At 39.4% G+C, this 20,688-nt stretch overlaps 1 protein-coding gene across 2 annotated transcripts; it reads right to left on the reverse strand.

Moving 5' to 3' along the window:
- Window positions 1-8: 8 nt before the first annotated feature.
- cops2 (COP9 signalosome subunit 2) lies at window positions 9-6,185 on the reverse strand. 2 transcript variants are annotated; one of them, XM_022768276.1, is made up of 13 exons: window positions 6,052-6,185; window positions 5,455-5,568; window positions 5,294-5,371; window positions 5,063-5,188; window positions 4,848-4,937; window positions 4,670-4,747; window positions 4,352-4,526; window positions 4,048-4,226; window positions 3,754-3,806; window positions 2,345-2,442; window positions 2,161-2,243; window positions 1,446-1,504; window positions 9-612 (listed from the first exon to the last, which is right to left on the reverse strand). In XM_022768276.1, exons 1-13 carry the CDS (start codon window positions 6,103-6,105, stop codon window positions 468-470), a joined length of 1,332 nt encoding a protein of 443 aa, XP_022623997.1. In that variant the 5' UTR covers window positions 6,106-6,185; the 3' UTR covers window positions 9-467. The 2 variants fall into 2 exon arrangements, with proteins under 2 accessions (XP_022623997.1, XP_022623996.1); XM_022768275.1 differs by having other exon boundaries at window positions 5,048-5,188.
- Between the last annotated feature and the right edge of the window lie 14,503 nt (window positions 6,186-20,688).

Here is a 20,688-nt window from a genome sequence, read left to right on the forward strand (position 1 = left end):
CATGCTCATACAGTTAAAAACATTTTATTCGACTTCAACTCCACGTTCAACCCGTCACACAGTTCAAACGTTGTAGCTAGTCAAAGGCAGCTCAATCATTTTAGTGCTGAGAGAAATCTGTTTATTACCAACAGGCAACAGTATACATTAAAATACTGTGTACACGTTTTGATACACATTTGGACTTTTTTTCTACACATCTGAAGCATTTGTGTGTTGCACATGGAAGGATCTGCCAATCAGGAACATGAAAAACAAAAAGAAGTGTCAGTGATTTCCTCTCATCAGGACAAAACAACACTCTGAACACGTTCTTGTGGTTCTCGGAGTCTTCTTCAAATTGGTGGCATTCTCAAAACCTGTGCTGTGTATCTTGTCTCAGAGGATATACTTGAAGAAGCACAGTAGCATACTTTATGGATGTATTCAAACATGCCATTTTCCTTGTCTCTTGATTTTACATGCCATCATGTGAGCTTGCTAACAATGGCTTGGTTCAGAGAGTTCAGCTGATTTGTCCATTTGTCTAAAGCTGTGTAGCGAGCCCCTCCTCTCTTCTGGTAGTCCAGTTCTAGTAGCTGGTTAACTTGGTCAATTCGGCCATGGATTGTGCTGAGTAAAAAGAATAGAGAGTGAGCAGAGAAGCCACACGTTGCATTAGAAAAACAGTCCAATCTCTCCACACAATTTAGTCACACTCTTATAGTTACACCTTGAAATGCAACTTTCCTCTTCCTGTAGTTACCTCTACCAAGGATGTTATGTTTTTATCCATGTCTGTTTATTTGTTAGCAGGATTACAGATAAAGTACTGAACCGATTTGCACCAAACTTGGTGGAGGGATGGGGAACAGACCAGGGAGGAACCCATTAAATTTTGGGGCAGTTTCAGAACATGTAGTCTAGTGTATGTTGTTTGACATTAACCTTAAAAAGGTCTGTTCTCCGAGTGCCCTTCTAATTAAACAGTATATCTGATCTCACTGCCAACTGTACTGTGGGACAGTGCAGTAAAGACAGCAAACAACAACAGCAAAATAGGTGGAATAATTTCTTGAAAATCCCAAAAGCAATCTCAAAGAATCCAGTATTTTTCTTAAATGTGGGGGTTGCACGTTTGTATTATAGAATTTGTTTGCTTTCATATTAGTGGCATTAATTTAAAAAACATTTTTAACATTTCAGAGCATGATGGCTCCCTTTTCACTCCCTACCAAGTCATTTATATCAGTGAACCAGTACAGCTGGTATATGAAGCTATAAATAGCAGATCACAATTATTACAGTACGACAATCAATTACATAAAAGATGTAAGTGAAACTGTCAAGTCATACCACCTAATTCCCTTAAGGACCAAATGACACAAACTATGAGGAACTACAACTATTTACAGGAAGGGAGTAGATATTTTTTAGACTGTCAGCCACATGAGGGAGAAACTTACTTATCCAAGATGCACTGCACCAGCAAACTCTCCACATCACACACATCAATGTTCAGCTCCTGAAACACAAGGAAAAGAAAAAAGATTCATCCTCAAATCTGTAAACAAGTTGGCCAACTAGTCTGATTTTACATTTAGGATGCAAAGTGTTCAACACACTGTAAATCCTATTGTAAATAGTGTGTTGCAGAAGACCTGAGGAGGAAGTCAGCCATGCAAGTATGTAAAGTAAGAAATAAATAAATACAGAAAGGGGTTTACAAAGTATTGACAGATACCATATAGAGGCATTAGTGATGAATGGCACATGTACTGCGAGATGAACCCAAGTCCTGGGAAAATACCATGATTATTATCATAATAATACTGCCTTTTTAGCTCTTCTTCTTTTGTGTGTTTAGTTTTGCTTTTCATCTGTAGATTTCATCATACATGACTTATGTTAATGCTGCAACTGTAATACACTTACTTACTATGCTAATTAACCTACATTGAGTAAAGCAATAATTTGCCATATTTGCCAATAATTTCTGGCCCTACAAAACAAAACCAAATCCTACAACATCAGATTCTGCTTTGACACTTTTATGACTATCTTTGTGCCTTTTTACAATAATACCTTTATCTTCATTATTGTGGAGGAATAAAAAGATCAAAGAGGAAAGATCACAGATGAAGTCACTGTACGGAACGCTTATTAATCACGTAGACTTACCTTAGAAATGAAAGGGATGTGTATTCTCGTGTACGGTTTGATGAGTTTGATAAGTACTTGAGTTCTAATGTTCCGCAGGAGCTCTGCAACACATCATCATATGATCAGCTACACTTTAGAAAAGACAATATTTTTCCAACACATTTATCATGAACGTGGAGTGAAAGTCATTTCCACCACTCACCCTCTATGTGCTCTCTAATGAAGGGGTCGTCCATTATGTTACTGTGATTTGTTTTCAAGATTTTCTCAAATTCAGTGATGTCATTGTTCTGGTAGGCGCTGGAAGGAAAAACATCCAGAGTTGTTATGCTATATACATTGTGTCTTCGTGACCCACTCAAAAACTCTCATCCTGATAGCTGTCAAACACATTCCAAAATATCAGACTTTTGTGTAAACACTATTCTTATTACAGTTTTGGGTGTGCGTTCTTAGTTTCTTGTTTATGCAATAAAAATCTTAAATATATGCATGGAACCTGAGCAATTTCAGACAGCGCCTGTAACTTATGTAAACATGGGGACAAAAGAGAGCAAACAAGGAAGCAGAAGACCACTAAAGTCTTGGGAAGACAATAGTCATGTTCCATAATTTATACAAATACTGTGAAATGAACACTAATGTTGATAGAGCACTGTTTTGGCAAATTGTATAAATTGTATTAAGTCCATTACTGTTGTTAATGTATCATTTTGTACTAAGAGGAAATGATACAAGGCATGAATTCAAAGATGTGAACATCTGTACAGACCAAGCTGTTAGAATTAGTTAGCAACTCGGACGAACTGAATGAGAAACTCAGCTGAAATACTGACCAAAGGCCATACAGCACAGGGTATAGGTCCAAGAGGTAACCATCCATTCAAAACATTATGGGAACATTATTAGCACTCTGGGTCCATTTGTACAATTTTGGCCATCCATGACAACATATTTCTTACAGACTTGGTTGTGATCCGAAGATACAAGGCACAAAGCACACTCAAGCGCACTATGCCCAGTTTGCTGAGGTCATGGAAGCACATGAATAAAAGGTGGGAGTCTGTATAAGTCATTATCATATATAATAACTAATGTGTTAGGGGATTGTGTCAATAATAGCTAATCACACCTCTCCTTTCTTCTCCTTTATAAGTTGTTCTCTCTTCACAATGACATAATGAAGTTTAGTAATGAAGCCTGCAGTGACTTTGCCAGACATAACCTTACAACAGAGTGCATGGGACAACATTAAATCAGACAGATTAAAGGTCAACTGTTCAACCATATTTTTTCTAAGCCTATGGAAATAAAAAGTGAACCATATATTTTGTAGCCAAGGAAAACATTGTTTTAAACATTTTAGATGTGTACTTTTGTTCTCGCTTAAAATAGGTTAAACAACTGTCACTGATGAAGCCTTCTCACTATTCTTGTCATTTGTCCATTTTTGCTCCTTAGTAAAGCTGTGACTGCTGAGATGGTGTAGACCTCAGAGTAAACTTGGCAAGTAAAATGTTACAAGAGATAAAAAAACAAAAAAATAACCAACACTAGAACAAAGTGTGATGTATTTCAACACTTTCAATTAAGACATGAATACATGCTTACCTTACTAAGTTTGTCATTGCTAGGATCTCGGGGTCATTTTTGTATGGTTTGGCCTTTGGAAAAAAAATATGAAAAGTTATGCCTGGCGCTAACACTGAAGTAAATGTTAACAAAATCCCACAATAGTTTAATAGTTCAAAATAGTTTAAACACATTCAAGTCGTGCTTTATCAAAAAATTCAACTGCAAAATGCTCAAACTTATGTGGCAACTAGCTGTCTTGTTCTCTCCCGTTACATATTCTGAACAGTTATCAAACGCAAACATTTAAAACAGTCACAATTATTTTCATACCTCTTGAGAGTCAAAAGGGTTTATTCCTGACTTCATCAGCATGTTGGCTAGGACCAGGTACTTCAGGCATGTTGTCCTTCTTGGGCTTCCAGACTCGTCATAGTTTTTAAAGGCCTCAAAGAAGTCTGTGTGAGCTTTCTCAAACTCACCCTCTCTCAGGTGCATCTTCCCACCACACTCTGGTCAGGAGCAAACAAGCACACGTCTTTCAGCAAACAGCTATAACAGTACATAATGAGAAAGTATCACAACGCAAGGCTAAACAAATGTTCTGTGAATGAAGGAGGTATGTACACCATCATACCTCTGATAACTCCCATTATGAGTGGGTGAGGAATGGCAGATTTAATATGAAGTGACTGTTCATATAGGGCTTTCAATTTCTTGTTGTTTTTTTGTGCAGTGTACATCTGGATCTCGAGAGCATAGATCTCCAACAGCTGTGTGCCCTTCTTAAGGTCATCCTCTCCATCATCTGTCTGTAGTTGACATAAAAACATTTATTAAATCATTATCATAACTGATTGATTGTTGCTTTTAAAACCTCCTTTCTTGTATGAAAACAGGGAAATTTATTATTGCATATTCAATCAAAAAAGAATTAAAAAATTGAACTATTTACCTGACATGACTGGTGAAGTTGCCTAAGGATCTTTTGCAGTTTCCCATACTCTTCTCTCTCCAAGTACAGCTTCCCCAACTGCAGGGGAGAAACAAAAAAGAGCATTTTTTTTAAGACCTGCTTTACATGGAAATTATCACATAAGACTGCGTGGAACCAGTGAAAAATCTTTGTGTACCTTTGTGTTAGTTTTAAACCACAGTCTGTCATTTTTTGCATCTTTCAAAGCCTCCAATGTGGTTTCGTAGAACTCCTGTAGCAAGTCCATCTAGTAAAACAGGAAACACATTTCAAGAAGACACATTTAAAATCACCTGGTTTTCCAAGTTCCAAGGAAACAACATATGTAACTGCCAGCTGGAGTTTCCTTTGTCTCACATTGTCTGTCGATACCTGTTTGGAGGTAGAGATGTAGTCCAGAATGGAATTGATGGACTTCTCTGAGTAGTTCCTGGTGACAGCACTTCTGATGTACGTAAGGAGCTGCTTGTACCTGTTCATCATCTCTGGAAAGTTGGTCTACAAGGTTGAGAAACGCACATACATAAAAAAACCTCTTGATGCAAAAATTAATTCTGGTGAGGCAGGCATAAAAAAAACTATGGCATGTATTATATTGCATACCAACTTGAAGTTGATTTTGATCATCTGTTTCAGTGCTTTGAATCCCCATTCTCCTTTCTCTCCTTCTAGTTCCAATACCTGAACACATAGCAAAATCAAGAGATGTCAATATATCATGCTTGAATATAACGTCGGCTAATTTTTAAGGAGCACTACTCCACCTTCTGGAAACTGCTGAGTGCTGCTTTGGGATCATCCTCCTTCAAGGCTTTTGAGTTGTAGTACTGGTTCTCCAGGTCCACATTTGGCTCTGAATTACTGTCCTCTGAGTATTCCTAAAGTTAAGCATGTGCATGTCAAAGTGCAAACATAGAAGTTACATATTTAGAAACAAAACATGTCAGAAACTCTTCGCTAGCTAACGTAAGGCTAAACATTGCAAAATGAGTTTTCATATTATTCTGCAAATATGAGCCTTGTGCTAACGTTAAGTTAGCTCAACGCAAGGGCTTGGTAACTAGCAGGTTGGCTTGTTTTTCCTGCTGGCAAATTAAATCTACTGGCAGCTGTACGCGTGTACCCTAATATAGCTAACAGGCAATGTTAATGTTCATTAATATTAGCCAGCTGCCTAGTAGCTAAAGCCAACTACCGTTAGCTAGCTAGGAAGCTAACGATAATCACCCACTCTCAGCTTGATGTTAGCCAACAAGCTAACTAGCTAAACAGCTAACGTACTGTCGGCACTGCACTGTTAGCGCTCAGCGGACAAAAACGTTGAAATTTAAAGCAAGGTAAATAATTTCAGGTTTAAATACCAGGTCGTAATCTTCTTCATCATCGCACATGAAATCGTCTTCCATGTCAGACATCTTGATGGTGTTCCTTGTCCTTATTCAGAGACAGACGGTAGCCCGGCCTGTGCTGTGTTTTGCAGCGGCGGTGAGGTGGTGTGTCAGGGCGGCAAGAAGCAGGAACCTATTTCCCTCCATAGATGGCGCTATTGGATCGTCTCAGCTGCAGTCCTTTGGCCGTTGGAGCATGACACGACTGTGAGATGCATCTTTAAAACAATGTACTGGAATAATAGATTGTACAACTCAGCGGTGGAAAGTAATTAAATGTACTTAAGTACTGTTCCTGAGTACAATTTTAAGGTTCGTACACTAGAGTATTTCTATTCAATGCTTCTTCATTACATTTCAGAGGGATTTTTTTTTTATACTTTTTATTTCAGTACATTAATCTGACACCTGCAGTTAATAGCTAGTTACTTTCCAGATTCAGATCTGATATTGAGTCAAATTAACATCAGAAAGCTACAGCATCAAAATTATTAAGAATAATAGCATACTCCAGTAATATGAGGTGACATGAGCCATTTTGCTGCATAATAAGAACTCAGCTATTGATACTATAAGTAGCTACTTCTTGCTGTTAATTCTTCTGTACTTTTTAAATTTTATTTTGAATGTAGGATGTTTGCTTGAAATGGAGTATTTGTACATTGAAATGTACTTACATACTTAAGTATTTAGCTACTTTTCTCCACTGCATTGTCATATGGCTGGTTTTACTTCAAAAAGGGATCTGAATACTTCTTCCACCACTACTGACACAGCAGTTCTGTTACAGAAACTAAATTATATGTTAGGCTACTGCATTTTTCTGAAATAGTATCATGGGAAACATTTGGATGAAACATTACATATAGTATATACAGCTCCGGAAGTTGGATATATAAGGATTAAAATATTAATATAAAGCTATATTCATAACAAGAAATGTTTCAGCTCTTTTTGGCCTTTAGCTTCTTAAGCTAGGGAAAGTATATATGACCTAAAAGAAAAGAAAGAATATATACTTATAAAATGTATGGATCATGTTGCAACTGACTGAGTTGGAGTATTTAAATCCATTACTAAGCATATTATGATTGTATGTTGTATTTTGCATGTCAAATTAATCAGCTAAGTAACTTCTAACTGTACCTGTCAAATAAATGAAGATAAGTACAGTATTTCCCACTAAAATGTAGAGTATAAGTATAAGGTAGAACAAATTATAAAGGCACAATTGCTCCAAGTTGTACTTATATACAGCACTTGAGTAAATGTGTTAATTTCCACCACTGTAAATGTCCATGAACTCCAGTTCTGTGTGTCAGGTTTCAGTCAGCACTGTGAGTCAGGTTCACGTTTAAAGGATTTCGTGACTGTTCTCAACAATCTTGGCTGCCATACAGAGAGACCATTGGCAGCATCACATCCCTCTCTAGCGTCTCTGCTTAACTCGGGGGGGGGGGGGTCATTCCACATCAAACCATATGAAAGATTTTATTACTGAGGACATTACTTTCCTGTTCCGAAAATTTACGCAATCTGCTTGTGTCATCAAGTTATGTGTCATACGTTTATTTCCAAAAACTGATGAGTGCGGGTGAAAAAGTTCATCATCCTACGCAGTCAGTTTGGCCATAATATTTACAATATCCAGACATGAATCACCAACACCAATACTAGAGGGAAGAATGTATTCACAGACTGACTTATTACTTTAAATGCATTAAGAGGACCCAGAATAATATTACTTTTGCGAGTGTGTACAAAGGTGTCATAGACAGTACACTTTTTTCAGCCATATTATCTTTAATGTGCACACTGACAGATTTATTGCATCTCTTACATAAAGCCACGCAGCAGCTGTCTGCTGGCTTCACAAAGAAAGCAGAATATTATAATTGTTCTGCATCAGCACTGGGCTGGTGACCTGTGTGTCTGTGAGTGTGTCTAAAGTTACAGGATACAGATGTGCACATCCATTTGTTGCATGTATGAGATGCATCACTCTACAAACAGTGGTGCGTGTGTAGTGTCTATCAGCACTTCATGAACTGCACTGCATCAACACAAAGACTTAACAAATGAGCAGCGCTTCTCTACAAAAATCAACAACACCAGAAAAAAGCTGTGGGTCTGTGACAAAGGACACATGGTTGCTAATACACCCTGGTTCACCATCACAACACCCACACAACATCCTGAAATGACATGGCATCAGGCTTTTTCACATACCTGAAACACACCATTATTATTATACTGCAGACTGGCTAATGTGTCAACACCTTCACTGTTGCTTAAGAGTGAATTTCCCAGCTGTGGTGGGGAGATGCTGCAGTACTTGAAGGGCAAAGGAGGACCCTCCCAGCCCAAGCTCAATACAACTCTATCCCATGCACCAACTTGGTGCCAAAGACTTTTATTTATCTGACTGAGTCAGGGGGATGGTGTGATAAACACAAGTTCACCATGTTTAACCTTGCCATGTAAACCTACTAACCTTATTTAGAGATCCAAAAGTATGGTATTAAGCCTTATAAACACCTCCGAGCAGCCCTTCTCCTTTCAGATAATCTTTGATGATTCATTTGATAAAATTAGTACATTGATATTATTCCCGTGGCGTCAATGTATACACTGGTCTCTATAATCCGTTTAATTTTTGGTTGCCAAAAATTGTTTTATGCCGAACCTAATAACCTTAATAGAGTTAATATAATCTAATTTCTGGCAGTTCCTTAATCATGAGACAAGAGTCTTTAATATATCTCCAGCATGGCATCTGGCAGCAAAAGCCTGTGTACCTCTCTGAGCAGGCTGCCTGCTTGTATACTCTACGCAAATGGCTCTCACCACTAAAGTGCTCACATAAGGGTGCTAACCCTTGTTGTACTGCTGCCAACTCCCTTGAAGATCATTAGTCATGCATGCTTACACGGTCACACACATAGCCGTTCATATAATGTATATACACTGTTGCTCATAAAGTTGGAATTGAATGTTTTTTACATCTTTCCATGAAATGATTGTGACATTGTGATTTATTCTTGACAGATAAAGTGTATATCTTCCCAAAACTTTGCACTTTGCACCTGGTCAAAAGTGATGCATTTAAATAGGAATAAACAGAGGATTGTGTCTGAAAACAAAATTATTCCAACTTTATGGGCAACAGTGTATATATATATACATATATATATATATATATGTATGGTCTAATTTACACACCTGCTTAATTGTGTGCGCCTCTGCACATAATGGTAAATAGCCAAAAAACCTGAGCAGTTGCCAACCTTGTACAACCTTCCCTGAGGTCATCATAGCTGCTCTCACTTCTCAACTTGTGCAAGATGCGTGACTAGCCATTTTGTTTTTCTCTTTTTATTTTTTTGTTGCTGTTTTCATTTTAACAAGGTATGTAGAAGCGTGTCTCAATTTTATGCAACAACTTCCATCAAGTGGTGCTGTTATTACAGATCAAATCCAACTTTCAAGAGCTGAACCAGCCACTGCAGCCAAGTCCACACGCACCCCTTCTGCATCACACGCTAGCATAATGTGGTATGTATGTGGTATGTGGGCTACAGTTTGAGAATGTTGGGGTATCTGGAGAGTTTGTGTGCATTATAAATGTATGGGGGTTAGAAAAATACTATCCAATGACCACTTTTTGGTGGAGGCGTGTGGACACATTTCTAAGGACAAAACAATCTCAGCTCAATTTGCATTGTGATAGAATCAATATAAAAAACCCTAAATTAAAAGGAACATTTTGACATTTTGTAACATCATGCATATACTTTCTTGCCAAGAGTTAAGAGGAGAAGATCGATCACACTCTCATTTCTGTACATAGCTTAACATAAAGACTGGAAGCAGGGAGAAACAGCTAGCCTGCCTCTGTCCAAATGTGACAAAGTCCCTCTAGCAGCAACAATAAAGCTCACATATTAAGATGATATATATTCTCTTAATTTGTGCAGAAACCAAAGTGTGAACAGACACTTAGTTTTACGAATGGGTTATGTGTCAAAGTATTTCCTGGCCAGCCGCAGAAACTGGCAACAAGTCTCCTGGAAGTTACTGCAAGTACGTGTTTCTTATTATGTGGAACTACTCTTTTAAGGATGACTGCACTGCCAACACTCATTAAAAAACATAACAAACATGAAGTCACACGTCTGTGGTTTCTGTCAACCAAAATTCCCTAAACATTTTTAATTGCAGAGAAATTCTCCCTACACAATCATTGAGTTAACGGTATTACTTGTTTGAGTACAAGGGAAATTGGTAAGAGTTTATTGTTTCATAACTGCAACCATGTCATGAAGTCCAGCCGTCCAAAGCCTTCCCTGCAGCACAAAGCAGCAGAATATCCCACCCATGCTCAATGATGTGACTGCCCTCCGACAATGGCAGGCTAACGGCTCTAAGCTACCCTGTTTTTATTATTCTCTTTTGTGGATGAAAATAAAAACAGATGTGGCCCAAAAGCGAGTCCAGCTTTTAGGTTAGGTCCGGGATACAGAGTGCAGGATGGGTCTCATCACCTCTCCTGCCCACTCCTTTCTCCTCCTCCTCCTCTGTTGCCTCATGCCCTCTCCCTTTTTCCTGGTGTACTCATCCCTCTGGGTTTGGTTTAGAAAATCAAACCAGGAGACAGGGTATATTTAGATGCCCTTACATATTTCAGATGCCAAGGCTGAGGCTATGGGACTGGTGGTTTCCAGCTTCACGCTCATGCAAAGCAAGAGGACCACATTCAGTACCAGACTGACAGAAGAAGTGTGACCCTTTAGACGCTTTCATCAGCACGAGATAGTGTCAAACCCTTCGGCAGACAGGATGCTGGTTTTGCAGAGCAAGTGCTTAGCGACGAACTAACCTTCTGTTGTCACACCGCTGACCTGTCAGAGAACGCGGAGTGATTTATGCCCTAAGCTGACAGCCAAGCTCAAAGGAGCCACGGCTGTGAGAGCGCTTGTCAGAAGTGAAGTAATAAAACCTCTGCTTGTGCATAACTCATCTGCTGTTGAAAGGCTTGCATGTGTCTTCAGCTTCCACATACAGTATATATAGATTGAATACGTAACTATTTCTGGAAGCTCTCGGCATGCCTTCTAACGGTGGTCTATTGTCTTCTTCAGGGTCTCTTTCTCTTTGTACAAATTCATCTAGTTTGATTTTCTGTGTATTGTCTTTCATCCCTTTCTGGTCTGCAGCTGTCATGGCTTTTATTGTGCCATCTGCTGTGATTGTGACTCTTTCACTTGAAAAGAAGATGACAACAGGCTTGGGAAGAAAATACTGCAGCTAGTCCGAGGAATGTTTTGTTGTGGAAAAAAACTACAATAACAGTAATGCTCTTACAAGCTTTACTGTAGTTTACACTGTCTGCAGAAAGGTTGTAGGAGCTGTTTCTTACCAGCGCAATGATGCTTTAGAATGAAAACAATATTGTAAATGATATGCTTTCAATGGGGTTTCCCATAAGCATCAGCACTGATGTTTTTTTTTACTTGTATGTTTCCACATGTAGGTGATAGTTTCAGTTTTGAGAATTTGAGTACAGTTCTGATTGTGCTCTGCTCTCTGCAATGCACCATGTGTTGTCTTCACATTGTGTGATAAATACTGTAAATAAGACTGAATGACACCAACACTAGCAGTAATATTAATACCAGTGTCTACTAGTTTGCTACTGAGTATCAATACATGTTTGGACTGATGAGTGAGGAATTTGTTCTTCAGGAAAACACAGTTTCCACTATTGCAAAATTCTCCAGACCCCCCCCCCCCCCCCCCCGCATAATGTATCCTGGATTCAACCTGTGTCTTTTTTTGCCACAAATAATACAACCTTTTGCTTCTAAAACAATATTGTACACACATATGTATGCTGACAACCTTACTTGGGCTTTCTAAGCTGAGAGAGAATGAAAGATCTTAAAAGATCAGAGCAATAGAAAGTGCAGAAATGTTGCTGACAAGAAGTTTCTTTTTGGAGAAGAAGAACATTTGGATGCAGTAACAAATCGCAATAAAACAGATATTACAGTGACTGAATGTACTGTATTTGTGGCAGAGAGGCTGTTATAACTGTGTTTGTCTGACCTGTTGTTACTCCAGCAGGCTCTCATGTCTGAGGCTAAAGTCTATGAGCATCCCCCAGATCAGATAAAAGCCCTAAATTTCATCCATTAGGATCTACTTTGTTTATTTCTCCACTAGTGAGTCGCCCATATTCTGCACTGAGACTGGTGGTACTACCAGGAAGGCATGCAAGATTTTCCACACTCAGTCACAAATAGTAACTTTCCATTGCATGGAACCAAGGTCCTTGCTGAGAGATTACTTTAATGTACCTTATCTGTCTCTGAGTGCCCTAAATGTTACATGGCAACAAATTATAGTTCTAGGAAAAGCAGGGGGTGTTTAAGTTGGAGGAAAACGTCTTGATCAGAGTGTTGATTGATGGCCATTCATTGGCTCTAGCCTTGTTTACGCCTGTTGGTGCACACATATGTTAGCTGGTGCATCGATGTCTGGATGCAAGTTGTGTGTCTGACCCTTGTGGCACAAACTTACCAGAGTGGAGCACTGTGACATTCCATTTCCCACACTTGATGAAATCACTTCTATTACAAGATAAAGAGCTGCTGCAGAGGTGACACACACACAGCTGTCAACGCTCTGGCCTCTGATGCAAGATAAACAAATAACTCAACTCACAGAAATAAGTTGGATTGTCACAGATCATTGTAAACATAGATATTTAACAAGACGCATGATCAAACCCACATCAAAACCAATTTTGTTTCCCCTGTGCATGCAGTTTACGCATAAACTACCACAGATAATGGTGTGGTTAACAACATTTAGGCAATCCCATAAGGAGGGGAATGAGACGGAAGAATAGCAATTCAGCATTCAGCATTTTTTTCTTACTTCTGTGGTTCCAGATGAGTTAGGGCCTGCTGAACCTGAGATAAGGCTAAAGAGCGGAGAAAAGCCTGGAGAATGGCACAAGTTGGAGCAAGATTGGAGCTGAAGCCGGGTCCAAGGCATGGGGTGGGGCTTAGGCTGCATGGGAATAGTGATTAGGATACTACATGGGCCAGTGCTGCATCCGATGACACTTTGCATGCAGATGTTTCTTTACGAAATCAAACAAAATTTTTCATATTCAGAATTTTCCATATATATGAGCATAAGCTTTGTCCTAAGTATAACAAAACAAATGTTATTTCACATATCAGAATCTATTACTTATTTAGGTGAGGCATATGGCTCAGGTTTAGTCATGACCACAGCAAAGGCTGGCCGCCTGCCAACGCTTCCATGTAATTGTAGACTCTTATGCTTGTAAAGGGGAAACAGGCAAACACTTTCCCCCTGGAGTAAACCCATGGACTTAATGCATAACATACAACACAATACAGTAAATCTATATCATTCACAGTGTTGTCTACATATAAATTGTCTATGTTATGTTGAAGTCTGCTAACCACATATTTACACAGAAGCAACAGGCTATAGCATAGCGTGGGTATGTTCTGAAAAAGCCATGCAAATGAATACATGTGGTCTAACGTGTGAGGTTTCAGCCTGCAAGAGATAAATATATTTGTTTGATTGTATTTTTTTTTTCTTTGTTTTTTTTTTTTGGTCTGTCATGACCCTCAGAAAGAAGGGTCAAGAAACTCAACAGAGTAACCTAATATAGAACCAAACTTTTACAATCTGTAAAGAGTTAGGAGGCGGCGGAGAAGAGGGTTAACAAATGGTTCTGGGCACATTTCCCACAAAGGCGGGAATTCCATCCTGCTTCACCAATCTGGACATGTTTACCTACAAAATGTGGAAGCATGATGCAGTGTCTATGTGTCAGTGTCAGTGTGTGTGTGTGTGTGTGTGTTTATCAGCATGTGTGTGTTTACAAGCGCATGTGTGTGTGTGTGTGTGTGTGTGTGTGTGTGTGTGTGTGTGTGTGTGTGTGTGTGGTCGTGGTCAAAGGAGACCCTCGGCTCTCGTGACTCTGGCTTGGGATAGGAGCAGGGGGTGGGGAAGATACTATCAGGCCCTGATTTCTGTGGTTATGATGACATCCAGATAATAGCAGACACACACACAGACACATGCACGCACAATAGATACACATGCACAAGCATCACTTCTCTCCGGGGCCCGCCACCACTGGCCTCTCACACACGCGCGCACACACCAAAACACAGACACACACACCAGAGCTTGAAAATTACAGCTTAGCATGCAAGCGTTGAGCAGATGGGTTGCCTAATGACTGTTGTGTACAGTGCAGAGGGAGTGTGCTGCTTTCCCATTACACGTCGCCCTTACAACTTACTAGACCCCAAAGCGCAGGTCTGGCTTTCATTTACTTTATGTCTTAACTGGCACTAGAATGACATATGTAAGTTGCAGGTGGTCAGACTATGAAAAAAGACTGGAAACATATTGGAGACCGCTCTGCACTTGCTTTTTTTGCAGGAGGTGGAATCATCACTTGTCAAACGTGATGTGAAGTTTTAAGTTTATGGCATTCAATCACCTGATTAAGTAACATCATCTACTTGCTTCCTTTGTTTTTATATCTGTTTGCTTTCAGATGCAGCATAACATGATGAAAGTCTTTTATAGTCAAAGTGTCTACAAACAACAGTCCTTTTAGGAGGCTTTAAATGACATCAGTGTGTTAGCGTGAGAGTCGGAGGTAGACTGCTGAGGATCCGTCATGATTGCTGTCAAGGGATGATTACTTTAAGATGATCTCATTTAATGACCTAATATTTTAAAAGATATCGCCCGACTCTCCTATCATTAAAGGGGGATAATGTGCCTCTTAAAATCAACCTGGGCTCTTTTCCTTCTCCTTGGAGAATACTTGGACAATATCCTCCTCGCGTATCAGAGGATTTCCAGAGAATAGAATCAACTGAACTTGGAAACATTCAGAAACTCTCCATTATTAGAGCTAACACAAAGAGACAAGACTAAATTGACCGGTACTGAACTGTATGATTTACTCTTTGAACAGCATAGCGGTCCTATGCTGCAAAGTATTCATAAATTTTTGTGCAATTTCTTCCATTTCAACTCAACTTTGACAGACAGATTTGAAATAAACTGACTGAAACACCTGACCTGACATGACCTGTCGCACAGGGATTGCTGAATATTCTACAGCTATTGTATCTTCAGTTTAATGATGATACCCTGATGGAAAAGAGCTCCTCTAATTATGTCATTTAGTATAATACATCATGCTTTTTTTGTTTTGTTTTTGTTTTGTCATAGATATAATGCACAACGTGTGCAAGGGTCATCTGATGGCGCCATATCCACAAACAATGAAACTCCACAGGACTTGCTACCCACCAAAATAAAACAGATCAAAAGTAGATTTTTCTTCTAGAGAAAACAAAAATAGATCAATCTAAGTTAGTAAGGGTTAGGGTTAGTTAAGTAATTTAAGGGTTTTGTTTTTATTATGTAATTTTATTGTTTAGGCTTTTATGGTGGAAGCTAATTGGGAGCCAAACAAAGAAAAGTATTAAAGAAAGTTATGTATGAGGGCTGAGTTTACACACTTCCATGTGAGTCATTCCTTCTAGTTTTCTTTCAACTTTATTATGCTTGTTTACCTTAATGTTTTTATCTTTTTCCAGGTTGGAAGAAACAGGTATAGTAAGAAATAAGCTGTCAGACACACACATACAGCTCAATATTTGTAGAGTTGTAATAGTATTACTTAAGCCAGCAATGCCAAAACACAGTGTTCCTTATTTCCACTAATGTCACTGATGATCAATACTGTATATAAAATACATCCAAAATATGTTAATATCTCTATAAAGAGAAAGGATTAGCTGACTGATAAGGTTGCATCTGACCTGTTCCCCAGAAACAGTCACACACACTTGCAGACAAACACAGTTATAGAACCAAACCCATAAAAGCACTCATCAGGTCATACTCACAGATCTGCATTTACACACACCTATCTTTATTACTGGCTGCTTTTAAGAAGCACCAGCCAGCAGCTCGCTCAGAGCCATATGAGTGCGTGACTGATGTTGCCTTCATGTGCGTGACCCCTCTTTATGCATGTTCAGCGGGTGCGTGAGGAAGAGACAATAGGGGAGAAAGGCCTGTCTGCCGGCTCATCTATACCTAATCTGCTGTTGCATGCAAAAGGTGGTGTGTCAGACAGCCATGAAGGTAACTTCAGATGGACAAACGGCCGCTCTGAATTACATCACTTTGTGAGGATGCTTTTGTTTCTGTGAAACCAAACACATCCACTTGAATGACATGGTGAACTGGCTGTAATTGAGATGTCAGTGCAGGAAGGCGTGTTGAACTTCTGTTAGTCTCAATTTCTCCCCTTCTCGCACGATATCTCATCCATGATACCTCCCTTCCCCATTCTCCGGTCTCTCCCCCTCCATCTTCATCCTCATCACTCTGTCTCTCTGTGAGGCACAGCGCTGTGATATCCTATACAGTCTGCACTTTTGACCAACAGTCCTGGATAATGGTTTTCAGATTCTTCAAGGTGGCCTGAATCTGTGCCAGAGCTGAAAATGGAAAGCAAACACAAGTCCACCACCCTCTGTTCCTACTTAGCTCCAATGTAAGCTGATTATTCAGGTTCTTAGAAATTTCTGTCATGCTTTTTCATGTGAGACTCCCATCCTTCAATGGCCACACCGACTGAACTTGAGTTTGTTTTATGACTGCCGGTCTTAATGTAATACAGTCAGCTATGGTGGAGTCAGTCATTAGTTTCAGGGAGAGCAACATGCTCCAAGAAACGTGCTAATGTACGTTAATGAAACCTCTACATGCGTGACCCAGGTCTGTACGATGAGGTTAGCTGTTATACAGTAGGTTGTATGTGGATCATTAAACACAGTGCCAGAATCTCACATGCATTATAGGTGCTTTAACAAGCTCTCCTCACATCCCACATGGCCTTGGTGTGTGGTTCCTCCGCAGAACCACAGAAATATGTTTACGGCCTCATCTTTTCTTGTCTTACAATTATTGCGGTTTTGGAACAGCCCGAGACTTGTCTAGCGATCCATGATTCCACCATGGTGTTATTATTGGACAACAGGAAAAGTGAAATTAAATATTATAATGCCTTGGTGATATCTTTCATTGGTTTGGAATTTGCTATGTAAACAGCCAATATCTCAATCAGATCAATGACACATAATCCCTGTGAGGTCGTGGTGGCTGTGCAATCACTAGACAGATGGGGCTATTTTCTCTGAATGTCTGGGCAAAGCCTGAGATCTCAGACTTGTTGATGACTCCACCAGAGTTGATGTGAAACTAAAATTAAGTGAAAACATCCTGCAGTATGGCAGTAGAGGAAGAAATAGATATGAATCACTTTTTGCTTTCATTCAGTTCAGTACAAAGATTTCTAGTCACCGACTATGCAGTTGGTTCATTCTTCATTTTTTGTCTTTTTTGTTTGTTTGTTTTGCTAAGCAATTGTAGCGCCGTTCCAATACGAATATGCAGTTGTACATCTGTAAGCAATTGCATGACTGTTGAAAACACTTGAATGTTATAGCGATGCTTCTTGTGGTCTTCAGCTCAGTCTTGGATTCTAACTATGATCAGTCTAATGCTGGTTCAAACTGTTTTACTAAGTTCAGCACAAAACTAGACCTATAAAAACACCATTTATAAGGTTAATAGCTCAGCAACCACCTATCTGCAAAAGAGTTATTGCATCATGATTGTTTTTGTTTGTTTTATGGCCATTGTTTGCTTATTATAGAGCTTCCAGCAGAGACAGAAGGAAATGAGGAGGGAGAAGGCAAATGGCACACAACAAAGGACCCCAGTCAGACACAAGCCAAGCATGCTGTGGTCATGATCAGCACTTTAGCCCTTTAGCCACACACCTGCATCATGATTATTTATGTGGATTTCAGTGAACCTCATAATACATCATCAAGTCACAATTATAAGCTAAACTTATATCACACAAACAATGATGATCTTTTGTGTCTTTACTGGACACAGCCATTAAACATTTATAGTGCTGGTGGAAAAAGTAAGTGAACCCTTGGATTTAACAACTGATTGAAGCTGGCGGGTAGCTGCTGATCAGATCTGCACAATTTTGGCCCATTCTCCCTTATACAGCTGCTTCCGCTGACCCATATTCTTGGGTTGTCTGGTGTGAATGGCTCTCTTCAGGTCATTCCACAGCATCTCTACAACCAAAGCTACTGATTCACCCTCAGTTCAGCTTGATGATTTTGTGAAAAGGATTCATTGTTTGTATTCTGAAAGCTTCCAAACGAGAAGGGTGAGAAAAGTACTTCCACCATGTGAATTGCCACTGTCTGAAATCTCCCAAAGTTCTCAGGATCTTCATCTAGTCACGTAATTGATTTGACCCCCTCTGTTTTAAGAACATGCAGAGCACCATATGTGCACTGGTTTCAAGGGCTAGCAGGTTTTGCAACAGCATTGTAATTTTTTCCTCTATGGCCCCTGAGCTATACTCTGCTCTTCGGTACAGATGAGTGGTGTGACCACAGAGAAGTCACACAGCAGACACTATATCGATGAGCTCTGAAACTGATTAATGCATGCATTCCATGTTACAGGATGACACTAAACTGGGGAGTATTTAATCTCCAGGATGTGAACCAGGCCGGCGGTGGGCTGGAGAGGGAAAATATAGCTCTCTGGGCTTGCATAAATTGTGAAATGTTAAAGATAGATAGAGCAAGAACTTTGAAGCATGAACAGTGCATATGAGAAATTGTATTTTTTTTTTAAACCAAAGACTCACATTATGTCAATGAAAAAACATCTCTTAATGAAGTCTCTTACAACTTGTAGTATTTTATCATTTTTGAAAACATAATGTATATATATGTATGAGGTGAAATAAACAAAATGATACTTGCATGCTTGAACTTTTTTTTTTCCTTTTACTTCCTACGTGAGCTCTCTCCTTTTCTGCGTGCATGCCATCAATATGTTTTTTTGTGTGGTTTAAATATTTCACCATGTGAACCCCCTCCCCACACACCATCCTTTACCTCACCCACCCCCGGCTGTAAAGGTGTGAGGTGTGTCTCATAGTGTGGCGGGAGCAGGGCAGGCGTTCCTACACTGCTAAGAGGTGTTAAGGCCAGTAAATCTGGGCTGAGGGGTGGTCTCTGAGCCTGCCCCAGCCTTGGCAGGACCCCTGGGCCCAAATTGAAAGCAGACGTGTTTGGAGTTCATTCTCTGAGTTACTACTGTTCAATTGTGATTTACAAGAGTGTGTGAGATATGGAAATCTCTCACGCAACTCAAGATATGGGCTGAGTGAAAGCACATTGTGAAACAGGCCCCTCCGCCCTGTGGGAAGGACTAATCTGTAAACTCATGCTATCCCTCCATTTGGACAAGACTGTTTATTCAGTGTTTTCATCCTTTCAGCCTGTCATCTTCTCAAGTAGGGGAACAATGTCCGCTTTGGCTAATGGGAAAAGCATGGCTTTTCCACGAGGGGTACTATCCTCTACGAACAAACACGTGTTATATGATAGTATCTTCTCTGTTAATAAATTCATGAAAACTATTTAGTAATTGACATGTCAGTGCTTTCCAGCGAACTCCCGCACTCCTGCTAAAATGTCAGTGACTAGGGTACCATAGTCTCAATAACAGTGTTTATATCTATTGCTCTGGTCGATGCTTTTGTCCAAAGAAACATGTAATTGACATGACATCCAAGTCACCGTAGCTCTATCTGGATCTACAATTTTATTCACTTTTGCAAAATTAAAAGAATAATATGTATGCATTTCTAAATAAAACATTTAATAAGATATTTACTTAAAATCTATTGACTAATATGTCATCAGAAGTAATCACATACTGTATAAAGTTGATAACCACATGTTTTTTTAAATTCATCATATTCATCTGTGTGGTGGGGTATGAGAAAACACAAAACCTGGCAGCCTGACCTCCACGCTCTACCATTACAGTTTTACACAATTGTTTACCCACTAAAATTGGAAGTTGAAATGCAATCACCAAAACCTGAAACTCATCTTCCAAATCCCTAAACAAAGTCTGCAAAATTGAAAGCACAATTTCTTTTTCTTTTTTTTTAATTTTATTTATATAACTCTAAAGGCCACAGATGAACTCTCCTGGTTTGGGGGAAAATGGAGATCAATGGTGAAGCAAGAGCTAGAGGTCAAGGAGAGAAAGTAAGAGGAGGAAGAGGAGGACGAGGGAGGGCAGTCGTCTCAGATGAGATCGTGGGCCACATCGATTGACCGTGTGCTCAACCATGGATTAATCATGAAGGAGGCTGGGCGAGTTATTTATATATTTGAGTCCATATTACTGTAACCAACTGATCAGATATTCATAGTAGTGTTTTGTGTTGAGCTCATCACTTTGTTGTTGTTTGGTAGATCTTTTCATACGATGGCGTGTGTAACATTTTGATGTAAAAAAAAAAAAAAAAAAAAAAAAAACATTTGGAAAGAGAAAACAGTTTTAAATGCAGTGTTTGCTTTTGCTAGAGATTTGTAGAGTTTCGCATTTTGTGTT

Source organism: Seriola dumerili, unplaced genomic scaffold (genome assembly GCF_002260705.1).
Source record: "Seriola dumerili isolate Sdu_G_001 unplaced genomic scaffold, Sdu_1.0 BDQW01001449.1, whole genome shotgun sequence".
In the NCBI taxonomy this organism is placed as follows: domain Eukaryota; kingdom Metazoa; phylum Chordata; class Actinopteri; order Carangiformes; family Carangidae; genus Seriola; species Seriola dumerili.